Raw genomic sequence first — 20,399 nt, forward strand, 5'->3', positions numbered from 1 at the left:
ATGTCAGCTGACGTCAACTGAGTCCTGAACCAAGACTGCAGACTTGGCTTGATGTGCACAAACCACCTGATGCCAGCAGGCGAAATTAAAGAGAACAGTGAAAATACCCACAATGTGCAGGTTAAACCCCCACTGCTATCAAATCAAGTGCAATTAAGAAGTCAGAGCAACAAAGAGGGTAGATGGATCTCACACTGGAAGTAAAACATCTTCTTTCTCCCTTTTGTTTCCCTTGAGTGGATTATATTTCTTAGTAAAGAACACAGTTTATTTTTGTCTGCCTCTTCTTTTATCGTGGTTTCTTAAGAAATAACCACCTTTGTTAACTTTTTGTCATCCTGAATGTTCCCACTTGGGACTGCAGAGATCGAATTAACCACTTCCCTGCGTAGGCTGGAGACAGGCTTCACTGTGCTCCAGTGAGGTCACCGGCAATTTTGCCCCAACAGAGCTCTCCTATATAAAACAGAGCCTGACTTTAGTTTCAGAGCTTTGACATCTGAAGAAGTACCCACCTGCCCTTTCCTAAAGCATGGCGGCACAGCCCACGCGGTAGAGCCTAATTTCTCTGAAGTCCAGCTCGGAGCTGGAGGCCGTTCCAGCAGCACAGTTACTCTGCTGTGCTGTGTTCTGGTATGAAGTCTAGGAAAGGCATCCCAAACGTCCTCTGCACAACTCCCTTCTTCTGAGATGACAAACTGAGAATCAGTATTCTCTAGGGTAATGGCATGGATACTTACACGCATCATATTAGAGCAGTCAGAACCATTTAATGTTTTTTAGGGGACCCTGAAGTTTGCCAGCAATTCCCAACGTCATTTTGATTTGGTCTTGGATTTATTGCACATTCTTAACCATTATTATTTTTAAAAGCTTAAATGATAATGGTATTTAAACAGCTTTCTTTTTGCCTTCCTTGACGTCTCCCAGTGCTAGCAGTCAATGGGATGTATGAATGTGAAACTAATATCGATATCCAAGGAAATTACAGCGTTTGCTGTTCAGGGGGATGCTCCAATAAGGTTTTTTTCTGACTAGCAACGCCAGGTAGTAGTGATGGAAAACATTCAGTAGGTGTGCGCTTAACATGAACTTGCTAGAGAGATAAGGAAGTTTCCTTATTAAAACAGACATTTCTTACTAATAAAATTCAATTAGCATGTCAGCCTTGACTTCAGGCACATTCTAAAGGAAGTGTCAATTTAATAATCACTCTTCAGTTTGAAATGTCATCCCTACTCTGATTACAAGCAAACTCTATAACAACTATAATTAAGAGAGTTTGGAGAAAGGGAGTTAGTTTGCAGGTTTTTAATTCTGTTTTGCCTGCACTGTATGATTTGCAGCACCATGTGGAGTCCAGTTATTCCTTTTGCTACAGGTACATGCACTCCTGCAGGCCCTGCATTTTCCCCACTTAAACCAGTGACTAAAACAGTGGGGTCATAGTTTAAGAGTGAAAAGGTTTATGGTAATACAAGTATTAACAACTACCAGAAAGAGCAGTAGCGGGCTGGATCAGTGTAAGCTGGTGACAGCACACGACTGCCTGGGGAAATCCAGTTGGACAGGAGAGAGAGATTAACGCAGAGGAACACTCACCGCTCTAATGCCCGTACACGTCCTCACCAGGAGGTGCAAGGGAAACAGCTCTACTGAGAATCGTAAAATTCTTCTTCTTAAAGCGCAGTGAGGAAAAAGGGTGCCCAGGCCTGGAGGACAAGAGAAAATTCAAACTGCACAGCGTTAGTGGTGATGGCAAACAGGCAGCAACAGTGTATTTTTGCGTATTGTGAGAGATTGTGGAGGCAAGGATGAACAGGGAATATTCATACCGGTACATATCCATACCTATTCATGTAGCAGCTCCTAGAAGAGACTTGTGGTCTCTTGCATGCTTTGTCAACACTTGGATAGCTGTTTGTCCCAATAAAGTCGTATGGAAGCAGGAACTAGAAGTAAGAAGATGTGTGCCTCAGTACCTTAGCAGTGTTGCCTTCAAAGGCCACATCACATTGAAGGAGGAAATAATCTCTGTGTCCTGAACAGAAGAGTGTTTTGGGGAACATAGGACATATTGTCAAAAGCTGAAGTACCAGCCTTTTGCCTGACTAAGCCACTCAAACGTAGGGAGCCTCTTCAGCAAAAGTATTTCCCAGCTAAAATCCTAATATCCCATGTTTTGGACATGATCTTAACAAGTTCCTGCTGAAACAAACTGGCAGGGCTGAGAGTCCTAAACGAGCAGGTCCAGACTCACAGTGAACTGCCCTGACTGTGCTACTTTCCTGCCTTATGGGTTTTTACCTTTAATGTGGCCTTGGTGTGATCAATGAACGTCACTGTTGGGTCTCAGTGCAGAATGGCAGCTGAACCTTGAAGGGAGTTTCCGAACAAGGATACTTTTTCCTAGCCTAAGTGGGTACAGGTTTGGTAATGCTCTGTCTGTGACATCTTTGCTGAGAATAAATAAGCGATATACTTAGGGGGGGCTAACATCAGCGATGACAGATGCCACATTATGGTCAAAAGGCCACAACTTCATTAATATGATGCCTAAAGGCATCCTCCTGACAGCCATGGAAAGAGGAGGAAATGACAATAGCCTACAGCACTCATCAGCCTCTCCTCCCTTTCTGGCACTGCAGAGCAAGACATACTGCAGCAGGCCAGAGCAGCCCTGCCAAACTGGGTGAGATGATTGCCTAATCTCACCTCCCTGCTTCCTGCAGCTGGCTGCAGCAGGGAACCACATTCCTTCTCATCTGCCAATGGTCCTGCCCTCTACCTCCATCAGCACGAATATCCCCTAGCTGGTGTCGCTGTAAAATCACACCTCAGCAAGGATATCAGCAGCAAATGCAAGCCAGGGGATGAGTACAGCTGTGGTATGGGGGTGGGAAGCTGCACAGCAGCTACTGTGGGTTATGACCAGGTGCTTGCCTACCACCAGCGGCACCGGTGAGAGATCAAGAAGGACCTTTCTTTTACCCTTTTTGCCCACTCTTCCACCCCCATATTGTATGTGTCTCTAAAGCAAACCATTGTGCAGCCTTTCACTGCCATGGGTGAAAGCCAATGTCATCCACAGCATCATCCCAACCTAAATTTACGGCAGCCGACACAGGGAATACAGCTCACGCACATGCAAGAAAGCAGTAGAGTCCAACAGGAGGCTTTTCCTGCCATAAATAAATACATAGGGAACTGTTTCACACACTTATCTGCTCATGACTGATATTCTTTCTGACATGTCTCAATCTCCAAGGTCTGTAAGTGCTTCTTGAAATTTCGTGATGCGGAAGGTTGGTCCAGGCTGATGTGTTCACAAATTAATACCCCAGGGAATGGTCTTGAGGTTTAACTTCAGCCCAGGGAAGCTATCCTCCCTGGGCTGCCCCTGCAGGCAGTGCAGAGGGACAGGACCCTCTGAGGGGCCCTTCAGAGCTGAGGCCCAACGCTAATCTTTCAAAATCCCACATGGAAGATTTTTTTCCTCTCTTTTGCTACAGAGAGAGCCTCCAGACACCCATCCCGTGAGGCTGAGGTTAATCTTTGGGACTGCTCCCCACTTACTACTTCTGCTATTGAACAGACACACCAAGAGCAAACCTGGGGGCAGGTGAGAAGCTGCTGAATTTGGATTTGTACCACCTGATATTACTGATGGAAAACATATAGTAGGTGCATGACCGGGGCGAGGCGTTACCTGACCCCCCAGCGCCTGCAATGGTAGGAGCTGTATTCTGTCCAAAGAAAGTGGAGATGTCATCTCCACCTGGCTGGTGGAAAGTGCCGGCGTCCCACACCCGAGCTGTGTATGGAGTCTGTTCTGTTTGCGATGAAAAGCTAAGAAAAAGGGCAACATCTACACTCATGGAGGGAAGGACAGAAATGCAACAAGACCTCCAAAATGAAGATACGCTCTCTATCGTGGAGATGCACAGATTTGGCAGGACCTGCCCCCTTTAAACGAGTTCACTCATGTGGCTTTGGCACTGTGTGTGTCTCGTGCTGCTACATACAGAAGTCACACAATTCTCACGGGACTAGTAGTGTCCCTAAGGTGACCTGTACCTTTCCAAGCCTGGGACAAAGAGAGAGACCATGAAGCCTATGGTAATGTGGAGTAGTAATAACAGACTGGGAAAAGTAAAGGAAGAGCAAGCACTGGCTTCTGGTAGCTTTGCTGAGGATGAGTAGGGATACACTGCAGGAACCAAGGCGCTGTTTTCAGGGGAAGGCTGAGAGCTGCACAGCTCCTGTTCTACCCGAGCTGGTCAGACATTACATGCAACTGGGAGGCTGTGGTAAGGCACAATCTAAAATCCTCCCTCTTGCAACTTTTACCTGTTATGCATGACCCAAGCCAGGGGCTCATTGGGTGCCTGAGAGAGAGGCAGGACGAGTGCCTGAGCTGCTTTCCTCAGAGGTAGCTCCTGCCCCTGCCTGGCGAGTGCTATAATGCTGTTTCCAACAGGTTTGACTCCTGTGGTTTCCAACAGGTTTGATTCCTGTGGTCCTTTTCTTGTGATCCCACACCAGTTTCAACGGCTGCTGCTTTTTCTGGAGCATTAAAACTTAACCACTCCCTCCCTCTTTATGAATCTCAAGTGAAATATTAGAATACCTTTCAGTGGCTTATAAATAATGTGCCACGACTCCCACAGGTAGGAAGAGCAGTACAGTCCATGGTCCATTACCAGGGCTAAAAGCCACCCTGCTGCAGAAGAAACTCAGGAGTATGGGGTACAAATGCCCCAGTGATTTTAGCAGCGGCTCCGCTTGGGTCCAAGAAATATTTTTAGTACTGCTTGAGCACTGCCCCCAGATCTGCGACAGCTCTCACATCCCTGCCTGCTCCCACTGGGTCGCACCCGAACTTCAGGCCCCCCCAGGAGGGGTGGGGAGGTGGTGCTGAGACTGGGGCAGGCAGGGGCAGGCTCTGTGCCCTCCTCCCCCTCTGGGCACAGGGCCAGGGCTGCCCATTTCAAGCCGAGTTAGAAAATTGAGCTAACTCTGCGCGGTGGTGTGTTCCCCTTCCCAGAGGCACAGTGTGAAGGCACATGGACTGTCCATGCCAAAAGCCAGCAGCGGCGCCAGAAAAGTTTATCAGCTCAGACTTTGAGCTCTGCGAAAGGAACCGTATGCGCCCTCCGGACCTAAGCTTGTCCCAAGGGCAGGTCACTGTGCCGGCAGAGCCCAGGGTGCGCATACCACTGGGCTGGTGGTGATGGTCTCTCTGGCACAGGTATCTGCAACTCAGACTGTTTGACCAGAGGTAATTGAAAGCTGCCTGTATGTGGTCATGTAATGACAGGCTGTATCGCAACACATGTGTGCAAGGATGACAAGTTAAGGTCAAGTGGGCAAACTTAAGCTAACTTTTCCAAACTGTGGAATGCCTGCATCTGCAGCTGCTTGGCTCTCCTTTTACGGTAGCTCTTTCTGTGGTATCTGCTCTGCGTATTTACCACCAATAATTTACAGTTTATGTTCAGATTTCATGCCTGCTCATTAGGCATGTTCAACTTTCAGGAGTGTATGTAAGCAAGCTCAGCTGTCTTGCATCAGAAACAGTGCTCCTCGTCTGACAGGAACCCAGTTTTCCCTGACACCTCCTAAGCAGCCGAGTGCCCAAGTGCATCCACCTGACTTCGGAGGGTGCCGTATCCTCCGCGGTGCCCCGAGAGGTGACACCAGTGGGCAGGCACCAGCCTCCTCCAGCAGTCGGGCCTTGCTGACTTGGGTTCCCTTTTGCCCCTCTCGGCATCTTTTCCTTCTTCTTCTTCTTCTTCTTCTTCTTCTTCTTCTTCTTCTTCTTCTTCGCACCCGAGCAGTGCTCCCGCCGGAGGGGAGACGGGCTCGGGCGGGGGGCGCGGAGGAAGAGTCGCCCCGGCCGGGCCGCGGTCCTCCCGGAGCAGCGGCCCCCGCCTGACAGCGGCCCCCGGTGCCTCCCCGCACCCCGCGCACCGGGGCCGCGGCTCCCCCGCCGGTGCGCGGCGGGCCCTGCAGCGCCTCCCCGCGGCGGCGGCCGCTCGGCGCCGCCCCGGTCCCCGGCCCCCGCCCCCCGCCCCGCCGCTCTCCCGGGCGGGAGGCTCGGCGGCTCGCTCCTCCTCGCGGCCGCGGGATTCCTCTCTCCGGGTTTTCGCCCCCCCCCTTTCACACCCGCCGCCGGAGCGGGACGGCGAGCGAGAGAGCCAGAGAGCGAGCGAGGCGGCGCGGATGCGCCCCGGCTCCCCGCGGCGGCAGCGGCAGCGGATGCTCGGCGGCGCGGCGGCCGCTCCGCAGCTCAGGAGCCCCGCGCAAGGAGGGAGCGAGGCGATGAGCCGCCCGCCGGCGGCCGCCCGCGAGTGACGGCGGCGGGGCAAGGAGCGGCGGCGGCGGCGGCGAGGAGGAGGAGGAGGAGGAGGAGGAGGGCAGCGATCCCCGCCAGTGCCCGCGGGAGCCCGGGAGAGCCCCGGCCGAGGGCTCGGCCATGCCCTTCGCCAAGCGGACCGTGGAGCCGCAGCGGCTGTGCCGGCGGCAGCCCCCCGCCTCCGTGCTGGAGGAGAGCTGGGGCGCGGAGCCGCCGCCGCGGGACCCGCCGCCGGAGGAGCCGGGGACGGCGGGCGAGGGCGCAGAGGCGGCCGGCGGCGGGGAGAGGGAGGCGGCGGCGGTGCTGATGGTGCTGGACCTCTGCTCGGTCAGCAACGTGGCCCTGTCACGGATCCTCCGGCAGCTCTCCGACGTGGCTCGGCACGCCTGCACCCTCTTCCAGGAGGTCGAGGCTGACATCCAGGGCACCCACCGCCGCGTCCGGGCGCTGCACGGCCGCATCGCCGGCCTCCAGGGGGCTGTGCGCGGCCTCGACCCCAAGCAGGAGGCAGTGCGTAAGTACCGCGGGATGGGGCGCACCGCAGCCCGGGCCGGCCCGGGGCGCCCGGCGGGGGAAGCCACCCCCCGGTAACCCGCCGAGCAAAGTTTGGGGCCGGAGCCCGTGTGAAGGGAGCCCCGACGGCAGGGTGGGAAGGGGCCGGGCCGTGCCCCGGCGGGCGGGGGCGGGTCGGGTCGGGTCGGTGGGCGCCGCTGGGCGCCGCGGCGATGCCGGCGGGAGGGATGATGTCAGTGGTTTGTGCCTTACATAAGGAGCTGGCTGGCGGGGCTCTCGGGGCGCATCTTCTGCAGCCAAGGGTTTGGCCGGGGAGGGGGCCGAGGTCGGTCTGCGGGGCCCGGGGGGTGCTGGGGATGGGGATGGGAATGGTCCCCCGCCGCCGGGCATCTTTGGGTTTTCTCCCTTTGCCGGCCTGTCCCCCTTCCCGGACAGATTTGTCTTCCCCTTAGAAGTGTCTCTGACTTCCCGATCGAAATTTTAAGCTCTCAAGTAGAAATAATAAAGCTGCTTCGTCGTTAGCCAGCTTTCGGGGCCATAAAATAAGGAAGTTTGGTTAATGACTTCTTTCTGTTTAAAGAGTGGCTCTGAAGTGCCGGGGGGGGGGGGGGGGAGAGAGAGGGGAGGGAAGAAAAAGATCAAGGCAATATGCGACTTGTGTTACGAGCTGTAAGCGCTTGAATCCTGCTTCTTCTCCACCCAAACTATAAAAGCGGTGACAGGCTCCGTAGCCCTAACAGCTGCTGATTTCTGCTGAATCTGGCTCGTGTTCATAGCAGTGTAATGATTTTGTACTCTCACTGGCGCATACGCTTCCCAAACGCTTGTGAATATGTGTTTTTTTGATAGGTAGGGCTGTGGATTGGAAGTCTGGAATAGCAGAGATTGGTGTCGATCCTGTCCTCTTAATATCGGGTTTAGGAAAAGCAATGGCTTCAAAGGGGTATTTGGCTTAGTTTTTGCCTTCTGCTGTTCCCCTCTAAATCCCGAGTACCTCCAGTGAGTACAGTGAAGTGAATGTACACCGGGGTAGATGAGAGCATGCCCTCTTCTAGGTGTTTTTAATGAACGTGCCATTTAAAAAATCGTGCTCTGGGTTTCCTCCCCTTTGGAGCAGTGTGGAATATAAGTAAGTCTTCTCGGATCAGTGAAGCTGTACTGATTAACAGAATCAAGCCTTAAGTATTCAGCAGTATTTAAACTACATCCTCGGCAGCTGTAGAGTGACTTTGCTGGTGATATATTAATATACATCAACGGTAGATCAGACCGAGGGAGGCTTTCTGTGGTTTCAGGACGAGTGTGTAATCAGAGCAGAGTGCTGGGCTGTGATTGGAAACTGCGGTGAGAAGGAGGCTTGGCCGATGTAGTGAGGGGACTGTCTGAGGAAATGAAACTCCTTGTATCACATTCTCATCTGTAAGTCTTTTGAGCCGTGTAACTGTGGGTATATACTAATCTAAGTGAGAGCAGAGCTTAGTCTTTCTAATCCGTACAGCTTTTTTCTTTCTGGATTGTGCAAGTGCAGCTTGTTTTCAAATCACAGTGCAAAACCTTGATATTACAGCACAGTTATGTCACGCGCTTAATTAGAGAGTCTGGCTTTACCCCTGTGATGATAAATGCAGAATCCACTTCTTTGGTGGTGTTCTGTTTTCTTTTAAATCCTTCTCTCTTTAGGAGGGGAGAGACTTTTGGTCATGATCTTTCCCATGTCTGCCTGCTGTTCCTCTGCCCCCCTGCATACAGTACAATGTACAGCGCAGTGCTGCTGATAAGAGCGGCAGATGTCCCTCGGTCTGGCCAGCCAAGGGCTCCTCCACAATGCCCGGCTTTGCCACTACCCATCCTCCAGTAGGTGTGTGTCTTGCCTCCAGCTCTACAGCTGCTCGCAGGCACATCCCCCAGTTCTCATCGCTTCTCTCCACGCAGCGCTGTGCCACATGTGCTTTAAAGGTGAAAGTCTCCACACCAGCCCAATGGGCATAAGCAGTCAACTTCTTTGCGTGCGCCGGCTGCTTTTATTCCCCATCCAGTGTTGGACCAGCACAGCTGCATTTGCACAGTGCTATATCTGAACATCTCAACTGGGACCTGGAGCTGAACAGCACCATTCTGCACATCTTCTCCTCACATCCCCCAAATCCATGCACATCCACAGCAACACCTCCCTTTGGCCTCCGGACTGCTCAGTGTTCCCAAGGGCCAGATGAAACTGCCTGGCAGGAAACTGCCCATCCTCGCTGTAGTGTATAATGATAGCGTGCTTTCTCCTTTCTGGGCTGACACCTCCTCCTTCGTTATTACTTTCAGCAAGACTATGCTAATGTTTGTTTTAAACATGAAGAACCTACACAGTTCACTCCTGACTGTATTTCACTCAAGTCACTGCACCCGGTTGTTTTTTTTAAACCAAGAGAGCAATTGCAGGTGGTCACAGGTCTGCCCAGGACCTTACCAGCATCACATTAAGGCATGCTGACTTCTACCACCAGCAGCAAACATGGGAATGAGGTGGCCTCTGGGCTGTCTTTTGGCTGTCCAGCCCAAATGGCACATCTAAGACTAACTCAGAACTGGCTGGAGGTTTGGACTTGCACCACATGGAACAAGTTGGTGACAGGCATGCAGCCCTGGCACCCATGTCATGGCTGTAATGGTCGCATTGAACTTGTTGCACACCAGGAATCTGGAGGTGCTGGGCTGCTTGGCGCATTGACTGACATGCCATGTACTGGTATGTTAGCACCACGACAGTGCAGCCCAACCACACATTTTTTAAGTACTCAGTTTAAAACTAGTAGGCTATCTTGCCACAGTGAGACATTCTTGATGTTCTAACACAGATGCAGCACAGTGATTTGTGAATAACACTACCAGACATGCCCTAGATACTGAGCTGTGACATTGGAAGGCCTTTTTCTCCATGCCTCGTAAGCCAGCTGGATTCCAAGATTCCCTTGTGAAGGCACAGTCTGGGTGAGGAAAAGGAAATAACGGGCTAACGCCATCTCGGGAGCTACTGGAGCCAGTGGTTACAGAGGGGCTTCCCTACCCCCATCACTTGCCCAGAATGCCGTTCCTTGGCAATCGCAGAGATGATACCAAGGGGAGGGGGAGCAGGAAAGGAGCTCTCTTGAAAATAGCATATCATATGATTTCACATAGTAATGGTGTATTTTACACTGAAAATTATGTATTGCTGTATTCAAATAAAACATCTATGTTGGGTTCAGGGAATATTAACAGAAAATTGAAATTAATTACAATCAGCATTTTTCCAGTAATGCTTATCACTACCGCTGTCATTTTCATGAGGCCTTAACATTCTCAGCTCTGTTGCTATGAAGGTGGTGAACATTTGCAAGACTGGGTATGCTTTGCTTTAAGAAAAGTACTTAAACTCCTCTGCTGAGCTACTGGTAAAGGTATTTACCTATGTGTTGCTCTTTTGTTTTTGCCACTGTTCAGAGAGTGTGATTGGAAAATCTTGTTAGGCACAATAAAGGACTGATTCTGGGCAGTCGCAAGCAGGTCATCTTCAAAAACTCAAGGTCCCTCACCTCTGCCTTTCCAGATGCTGCTTGTCCTTTTATCTTTCTTATAAGCCTCTGGCCAGCTAGCATCTTGCAAATATGAATCCTTTCCCGCCCTCTGACTGGAAGAGAAACAAGGGTGAGAAATGTTTTTCTGCTCAGCTCCTGAGCTAACTACTTTGCCCTTCTGCCACTCCAAGTACTTTACTGCTTTTCATCATGAGCAGCTCCAGGGTCTGCTTCTAAAGCAGAACCATGTGGGAATAACATGATTGTTGTCAGTCTGGCTGTTGCTTAGAGTTTTCTTATTACCAGCACGAGAACTGAGCAGTGTGGTACTGCCCAGTTTTATTATTAGATGCTTGATTATCTTGGTAATACAGAAATGTAGGAGAAGTGCTGGATTTGTGTGTAGACTTGGGACTTGGTGCCTCCGTTATTATTTGGAAAGATGATTTCTCAGTCCAGGGGACTACAGATCTGGCAGTCTAAGTGGAATATTGTACTTTTCAGAAACTGATGATGTAAGCCATCTTGCTTTCTGAATAATCGGCAATGACCGGGCAGCAGATTTTGAAAGCCTTAGTTAACGAGATCCTCTTTGCACCCTGGCATCCCGGAGAATTCCACACATTCCAGGCTTTTTTTCTGAAAGCATCAATGTGTTACCAGTAGCCAATCTTTCTAAAAGCTGTATCGTTTCCAGCGATTGCCTGCTGTATCTTCATTGCTCCACTTTTCCATTCCTGATTTTCCTCCGTGCTCGCAGTTAGTGATACAGCTGGTTAGAAGTGTGGGGATCTCCCGTGTTACTGCTCTTCAGAGGCCCCCGGATCTCTGCAGTGAGCTCCCCTGTAGGTTTTTCTTCTTTCCTGAAGTGCCAGTGTTGAGCTAAAAAAGACAGCTGTGAGCTGATTCTTTATCATTTTAGGCTCTGCATTAATTTATTCTGTTTGATTGAAGTCGGTTACCGAGAACAGCCTGGCTAGTTTCACTTTTAGTTTTAGTCTCTTTCATTGTGCTTTTTAGGTGGTTTTGTTTTTATTTTGTTTGGTTTGGGGGCTTGGGGGGTTTTTTGTTTTTTTGGTTTGCTTTGTTTTGTTTTTACACACTGATATAATGCTCTTCTGTTTGGGTTTTGAGCACTGCAGGGAAATGTTTAATCAATTGTAAGGTTTTTATGTGCCTTCTGCCACAATCCTACCATTTTTACAAAACATATGTTGGACCCAAAGCTCATTAGATAATGCCTTTCCTCCTCCTTGACTTAACGTGCTGAAGTCTCAATTGTTGCTTTAATGCTTCCATCTCAGGATACGGTTGAATCGTAAGGCTGTCCCAGGCTAACTGTTGGTGAGCATCCTTGCAGAGATCTTCAGGCAGGTACATAAGACCTTAAGAGTAGGTGCCATCTTGAAAGAAAAAAGAAGTAAGTGCAAGTTGGGTAGGTAAGTGTTGCACTTTATCCCAGCTTCACAAAATCCTAGAGAATTTAAAGTGCAATTTTCATTGTATGGATTTTCTGTTGTGCTGAGGCACAACTGTAGACCTCCATGGATTGGATACATTTACATAAAAATATCTTGAATGCTGCTGGAGACAAATCAGAACAGATTTCTAGCTTTCCTTAACTCTGTATTATAGTGCTTTATAGTGTATAAGCATATCTAAGTGTCAGGGTAGTTACACTTTTAGAGGTACACACTAATGTAGCCTGGGGGACCTGAGGCACAAGGAAGTATTCAGAGCTCTCTTTGTACATTGAAATCATATTAATTGGCAAATCCTTGTTGGGTGCAGAATAAAACCTCCAAAGAAAAGCAGAGTTGTACGGTGGATGTAGTAATCCATCGCCTTCAGCTTTGTGTCCTGCAACTGCCCAAATGGAATGACACAGTCTCTTCACTTGTCCTTTTGGAAAAGGAGAAAGGCTTTTGGCTTTACTTGCCAGGTGTTGTTTTTTGGTGGTGTGCTGGTTGCTGCGTACTCGTTTGTGTTAGAGAACTTGCCTCTCTGGTGCACTTGACTGTAGTTTGCCCATGAATGCAAATAACCCAAGTTGTGGGTGTGGGAAAGTTGGAGAATTTCCTCAGTGCTTGGCTTCTTCTAAATGCAGAGGGTTGATGGCAAGTTAGCAGAGTCGAAAGGAGCAGGAGGCCAAAGCATTGGCTTTCCTGCTTACCTTTACCGCTGTCAGAACAACAAAGGAACAGGGGAAGAAAAACCTGCTCAGGTAAGGATCCCATCCCCACCTTACTGTAACATTAGCTAGAGTACTGTCATTTAGGAGAAAGATTCCTTATCTTTGTTTAAAGAATAGCAATAGAAGACCTTTTACACAAGAACACGACGATTCAGAGGCTGGGCTTGAGAGATTTTTTTCTCATCCATTTAGTACGTGATAGAAGGTAACGGGACGGAATTTGTCAGGTGGCTTTGGCAGGGATGTAATGCTTTGGAAGTTGTCACCTTCAGTCACGTTGGCTTGTGGAAAGCAGACTCTGGCCTCTTTGCAGATAAAAGCGGAGTGTGAAATGCGCTGTCCCACTGAGGTCAGCGAGACTCTCGGCGGAAGGGCTCTGAGAGCCCATTGCTCAGGTAGACTCACTAGCCTTTATCTGGCACAGCCTGGTAACAGATGAATAGCAGACAGCTGTAGTTTTCCTCTGAAGCCATTCCCTGTTATGTAGATGTAAATCTTCAGAAATTTTGCCAACTCTCATTTACTTGGTCTTCCATCGGTATAGTATAGAAGGCCTTTGCCGTTCCACAGGTCCTTGCTTTTCATCCCACAGCTAGTACTTAAACTGATGTAACAGGTTTGAACTGTTGTTGGGCATTTTGTTGCTAAATGGGGAGCCTGCCAGTCAAAAGGCCTGATATCCAAACATATTCAAAACTGGATTCCCACCTCACTGCAGCTATATAGCTGTGTAATCTCATAATCATTAGCGGAACTTCTGTCTGGCTCATACTCAAGAGCCAAACAAGGCTCTCCAGTGGGTTTATTAGAAATCCTGGTGGAAATGGCTTAACTCCTTTGAGACCAATGAGGTCTCCTTTACACAGGAGTAAAACTGCAAAGAAGATAGAATCAGGCCCGTAAGAGACTTATACTTACTGTGGATCTGATGGTTTAACAGAAATACTTCCCACAGCCCCTTTAAAACTACATGCTTCTATTTAAAAGCCTTTATAATTTAATGTATGTGTTCATACGGAAACACAAGATGAGTGTTCCAGTGAAATCAATGGAGTCATTCCTACTTTTGGTTAGTTCCCCTGCTGATACAGGAGAGATCTGGAGGTTAAGAAATAAGCGGACTCTGATAACTTACTGAAGGCATGGGGAGGTCATTCACCTGTTGATTCACATGCATAAAAGATGGTAGTTTCCCTTTATGAAAGATGAAGGGCCTGGAGTGTTTCCACAAAACTCTTGCATAGTTCTCAAATGTCCTTGGACTGAGGGAAGGACTTGCAGGAAGCAAATATAAATATCCACTGTAACGGTGCCACTCAACTGCTGTTCTGGATCAGTAGAATCAGGTTTTGTTGACATTTCTTACATAGGTTTACCTGTTCTGTGGCTTCAGTTTCAAGGATCAGATTATGGCTGGTCTGGCAGACATACGCAAAGGTGGGGAGAAAAGAGGGGAAGCCAGCCCTTACTGCTCCCTGGCATGAGCTGGTCCCAACCTCTCCTCCCCATTCTGGCAAAGGCATGCTTCTTAAGCGTGGCTGTTTAAAAGGCAGCACTGGCTCTTCCTCTCTCCAAACTGGATAGCAAAAGAGATCGAGTGCAGAGGAGCACCGGCTGTTTAAAAAAGCCCCTAATCTGACGTATTTCCTTCACACATGCCTAGACATGTTGTACCCAAATCAAGCAGAGACCCCCAGGGAACGCTTAAAAGCAACGTTACGATGCCCAAAGTGGGGAAAAAAAATATGACCAGCTGATGTGAATAATACACATACGCATTTTAAAAGCATCGTTGCAGGGTTGTGTGGTCTTCTGAGTCAGAGAGCTGGGATTTTCAAAAGCTGCTCTTTCCAATCACTCGGCATCTCCATGTAATCAGAGGCTGACATCAGACTCTCGATTGGAACTACTTGAGCTATTAGGCTGTGAAGAGCAGAAACTCTCTGTGTTACCCAGTGTGTGTGCAGGGGGAAGGTGTTTTCAGTTCCTTTGATGTATTAGCATCAAGAGAGGCAGTCTTTGCTTCATTCCTAATTGCTTCTCGTCTTTGAATTTATATACCAATATGTAAGTAACTGCAAAGGGAGATAGCAGAATTTATAAAAAGTTCAAAAAGGCAGGCCTTAGAGCATGATTAAAATAAAAGATAGCATACAGTGTGTGCTGGTTTTAGCTGAAATATCTCCCTAGAATACTTTCCATTTACATTCTCATTATATCTAACTGCTTCTAATGCACTGCTTAGTTTAACAACTGGCATGTTTTTAGGGTAGATTTTATAGCAGATATACACCCACTGTGTTCTTAACTCAAGACTTTAAATTGCAGTATCTGTATTGGACAATCTTTTCTTATACCTTCTTGGCTGAAGGCAGGAAGAAAGCAATAGTGATGGGAACCTAATTAAGACTGTGGTTTAATTACACCAGGAGCTGTGTGCTTGAAATGCTGCTGGATTCAATGAGTGCTGCGTGGCACTGCCATGTTAAGTCTCAGCAGAGAATGACTTTTTTTTTTTAATAGGATCACTGTAATTCTGACAAAGCCGCCGTGGTTTTCCTCTTTCTTTTCAGCTGCCAAGGCAGTTGGACTTTGAACTATAGCCGCTCAGACCGAGTCCCTGAGAAAGTCCGGAGGAGCCGTCTTGCTAGCGTGTGCATGTGATTAAGGAGAATGAGCATAGGGCGGTGTGTTTGTGCTATAAATATGCATAGCTTGTTCAGGCCTCCACAGCTTTTCCCCCTGCCTTCTCAAAGTTTTTTTGTTAGCTTGACAATGTTTGAAAAGACCTTTAAGTTGGCCTGGATGGAGGGCAAGTTGGAGGGAAAAGGCGCTGATCCTTCTCCTTGAAGATGTGTGTATCAGCGGCTGCGGAATCAGGGCATTTTTAGGAGTGAAATATGCGGGCTGCACTGAAAAATTCCTCTGTGTGCACAGGCTTTGGATTGCTTTAAAGGCAAAACTGGGCTCTCTGTGCATGCTCAATTTTGCCTGTTTTTTGTTGTTGTTCCCCCCCGCCCCCCAAAAAGGCTATTACCAAGCGTTGTTCTCTTCAGATGGTCTATGACTGCATGTGATTGCAGAAATCAGAACTTACTGATGATGAAGCTCAGAATAAGCAGCAGTAACTCACTGTGATGCTGACAGGCAAACTTTTTGTAAGATAGCATATACATGTTTCACTGCATCCAGTATTTAGTGAGATATGATAAGGGATGATTTAATTTTAAGTGAAATGAGAGATTAATTATGATTAAATACTTATCACACAAATCAGAGTGGGTCCAAAGAGCAGGTACTACCCAGCTCCATTTTTTCTCCCTGTAAGGTTTGTTTACGTACTTGCAGGAAAAAGAGGGCCAGTTCTTGGCATAGGCATGGCCTTTTCTTTGGTGAAGTGACCTTTGGTGAAGTGACTTTTGGTGAAGTGTTGTGTACAGGAGGATAGTCAAGAGATGTATATTAATTCATTTCTTAAAAAGAAAAGCATATGTCATGGGTTGACCACTGACTTTCACATGCCCAACTCTTACCCTGGAAGCTACATAGCTCTGCACAGTCCAAGTTTTGAATGCAAGCATCTTTTTTTTTTTTTTTTCCTCCTTGTTTTTTGGGGGGGATGAATTTCTCATACTTATCCAAAACCTCTTCTGGCTGCACAGCGCAGCTTCTGCTGGTTTGGGCTGTGCTAAACACAGCTCCCCTGGCCTTCCTATACCCCAGCAGTTAACTACATCACAGAGGCTCCTATCTCAGCATGCTGAAGAGATCCAGCCTCCCCTCCCATGCTCATTCTGTTCCCCTGCAACAAGTATTGCTGCAGGAACCTGAAGTCTTGGTCTCTGCAGCAAATTGCCTGAAGTCTTGCACACAGTTAGCATGCTGAAGTTAAATTTTCCCCATAGGATGGATTATTCTGACAACACCATTTTTAGCCTGATTTCTTATCGAAACAAGTATTAAGGAATAGCACACTCTGTGCGTGTATAGCAGGAGAGGGGGTGGGCATGCCTGTGTATCTCACACCAGCCATTCAGAAATTTTATATCTGTTATTCAGCTACAATTTCAACTACATTGCCACGGTGTAGAAATCATAAAAGAGGCTGGCAGGTAAAGGAGAGGACAGACTATTCCTGCCGCGTTTGAAGGAAGGGCTTGTTCTTTATTAGACACTAGAAAATCCGCTGGGGAAAGAATCCCATATAAATGTTCCAACCCAATAAAAAAAAGTGCTCCAGTTGGAGCTCACATTTTCTTCAATGTGAAAGTCAATCCTTTGCATGACATAAAAGCTGGAGAAAACCAGGCTTCATTAGTTCCGCTGCTTGCAAAACTGCTTGTTCATATTCCTCTTTCCCCTCTAGAATTACTGATTATTTCTTTTCAATTTTAATCTTTCTTTTGGAAACTTATGCCTTGAATGACTTTCCTTTTGGGCCACCCTATCCTTTGCTCCTCTTTTCATGACGGTTTCACAGGGGATGCAGCTATGCTTTTACCTCTGTGTTAATGGTAAAGGCAAACCCCCCTCATTGTGAGAGTGAACAGTATTAATTTTTACGACTGTGGTTTATTCTCCATTGATTATCTTTAATGTGATGCTGTCTTGTTCGGTTAATAAACTACTGATAACCTGCTAAGATTTAATTAACCCCCTCCCCCAAACATAACCTGCTTTTAATAGATGTTGTAAATGCATTCATTGTGCCTGGCACATTAAAACCACTGCTTTAAGTTCCTTTACTTTCAAATTGCACTCTAGCTGAAGTATATTTTGTGGCAATCATCTTGTCATTACTCTGCTAATAGCCTAAAATAAGTATCACTGCTTCGTGACTTCAGCAATATTTTTTGGCCTCTGTTACAGCTGCCACAGGCTTGATTCAGCCTTGGTGCCCAGACAGAGGTTGGATAAGCTGTGTTCTGGACAAAATGCTCCCAATGTAGACTAGGAGGCTCACCTGAAGATTTACCGTTAATTCTCCATCGACGTTAGCTGGTGTGAATTGGTTCCCAGAACCTGCAAGCTGTCCCTTTTTAAGCCAGAGTGGCAAAGCAATGCTAGCCCACACACAGATGTCTCCAGTTTCATTCTTGCTCACTCCTGGGCCAGCCGACGTGCCCAGGGCAGGACTGTGGGGCTGAGCCACTGCCTGTGGCATGGGGCTACCCAGGCAGCAATATATGTGCTATCAGCCAGCTGTGCAACCCATCCCCGCACAGCAAGGCAGCAGGGCTGTGGTAAGATAGCCATGTTGCACAGATGCGCACTTGCTAGCCATGTGCACCGTGCACTGCAGTGCTCTGGACCACATCTGTTTGAAGAAAGCTAGCTGGAGCGCTTGGGAGGTGAGCTAAGATGGCAGCCTTGACCACAGGTTGACTGCAGATGAGGCTGACCGCCCGTGTCTGACAGAAGAGGAGAGAGGCCGAAGCAGAGCTGCAGGACCTGTGCTCAGAGTTCCCCTTGACACTTGGCCATCTGTTCAAAGTACAACCCAGGGTATTTAGCCGGTTTGCACTGTAAACTTTTTTAGGGACCTCTGTCAATAAATGCAAAATTTACAGGGCAATTCTATATCAGATCCAACGATAAAATCATCTGCCTACAGGTACGCTATGGAAATGAGTACCCCTATTTGACCAGTGCTGGGTCTGTAAATGAGTGAATGGGTTACAGCTACCTTCAGCAGCTATAATGTGGCTATTCATTTATGAAATTGCCCAAGTGGAACTTAACACAAATTATTAATGCAGATTAGAAGTATTTTTCATTTATCTGCTTGTTCCTAAGAGCCCAGTGGAATGGCGATTCGTTAAAGGAAATGAGAGGGAGCTGCAAAATATCGCAGCTCGGGGTGATTATTTATGTCCTTTCTCGAATTTTGTTTCCTGTTTGGCTGTAGATCTGACCTGATAAGCAGCATCTTGGACTGTGAGACTAAAAGGTTCTGTTACCATAAAATAAATGAGTGTGCCCAATTTTGTGCAGACCTTTATAAACAATAGTCGAAATAGAAGAGGGCTGGATATCATCTTCTTCCTCAAAATTCTGTGTATCACTAGAAGAAGATGACCTTTTTATATATCTAGATACATAAACACATAGCTAGATAAAGGAGGAAGACCAGTGGAAAGATTGGACAGGATAATATTGGTCACTGAGGTTAGAAAAGCTTAATAAAGGGGATAAGAATTTTACAGCCGCATTAGCAGCAACCTGGTCAAACAAGGGAGAAAATATTCAGTACTACAGCTCTCATTACAAAGGTAAAAATGGAAGGTAATTGATGTCTCTTGTTCTTTCCTTGTTTTGACTTTGTATCTTCATCCAAAAGCATCTTGTGGTGGAGTTCACTTCCTTTCCATCCCCTCTCTCTCACAGTGGAACATTACTTTGGACTCGAGAGGTTGTGATGGTATTGATGGAAACTCTTCTACTGGATGTAATGGGTGATCCTGCCCCAGAAGTGAAGTACATCTTGCTTGGGGATGTGGGAATTATGCTGTTTGGTTGTACTTGCAAGAGTAAAGCCCTTGCTTTTGAATGAACTGCCCCTGCTATATTACAGCAAGGGTTGAAAAATAAAATAAAAACATAGAAAACCTCAGCCAAGTTCATGAAATTAATTCTTCCAAGAGAACAGATGGGTAAGTGAAAGGTAAAGTGATGCAAGTCTACCGTGTAGTTTGCAGAGTCACTGAAGGAATGTGTTGTATTTATTATTGAAAAGAGATGTCTACCCTGCCTTCTTTCCCTTTTTAGACAGTCCAACCTTGGGCTTGTTAAATATGTCTCTACAGAAGTTGGCACATACTGACCTTGTTTGCTGCAGTCTGCTCTTTTGTAGCTTCTTGATGCTAGTGGCGTGAGCCAGATGGACAGAGCCCTAGAGCTAAATGCTGGATAGCATAATTAAGTGCTGTAGTATTGAAGGCTGGAGCTGACTGAGTCAAACTTTGGCCGATACTTCAATATTTCTTTGTCCAAGATACATCTGCTGTGTCAAAGTAGTTCTTGTTTTTTCTTTCGGATCATATTCCTTGGGTATGAGGATGTTAAATTATATACCAATAATATTCTCATCTGCATAATACAGAGCTCTCTCTACTACTTTGTGTCCTGATAGCACTACAGGAACATTTTACAAACTTGTAGGGCTTGTGGAAGCCCACCTGAATTTTTCTTTCAAATCTGTACAGCTTTTTCCTGCTGTGTTTTGGAGTTGTGGTGGTCATTTGTGAGTGTCACGTGAACCCCAGCTCCCTGGAAGCCCCATGCCAGCGCAGTCCCAGCCAAGCGCATTGTGGACGCTGGAATGTGGCTCTGCAGCTCTCATTGTGAGTTTGGGGTCTGAGGAGCCTGGTTTCATACTGACCAGGAAACCATGTCAGAGATCTGTCTGCCATCCTGCAGCCTTTTTCTGTCCCGCTTTCGTATGCCATTTATAGCAAGTGAGTTGTGTCTCCCACCTCCCCTTCTTCTCCCCTTCCTTGATATGCCACTTAGCAGCTTCGGGGATGCGGAGCGGCTCACGTTTCTCCTCTGCTTCCTCTTTGCAACCTAGCTGCTTTCCAAGGCAACATGTTCCCATGCGTAATGTTGGCGGGCAGCTCGTGCTGCCCTACCTGGGCGCTGTGCAGCCTCCGGCAGGATGGTGTCGGTGCGTGGGAGAGGAGTCGGCAGCGGGAAGGGAGTGGGTGAGGAAGCAGTCTCTGTCATTCCTGAAAGACCACTCACTGAAGCAGTGTTTGTAAAAGCTGTACTACACAACATGGCTTGTTTG

At 47.7% G+C, this 20,399-nt stretch overlaps 1 protein-coding gene across 1 annotated transcript in view; it reads left to right on the top strand.

The window, feature by feature from the left end:
* Positions 1 to 6,478: 6,478 nt before the first annotated feature.
* The window catches only part of NHS (NHS actin remodeling regulator), a 260,992-nt gene continuing 247,071 nt past the window's right edge, over positions 6,479 to 20,399 (top strand). The window contains exon 1 of the mRNA XM_050904539.1: positions 6,479 to 6,872. Within this exon, the coding sequence (XP_050760496.1) occupies positions 6,479 to 6,872 (394 nt within the window). The remainder of the gene's footprint in view (positions 6,873 to 20,399) is intronic.

This window comes from Gymnogyps californianus, chromosome 1 (assembly GCF_018139145.2).
Source record: "Gymnogyps californianus isolate 813 chromosome 1, ASM1813914v2, whole genome shotgun sequence".
Classification (NCBI taxonomy): Eukaryota; Metazoa; Chordata; class Aves; order Accipitriformes; family Cathartidae; genus Gymnogyps; species Gymnogyps californianus.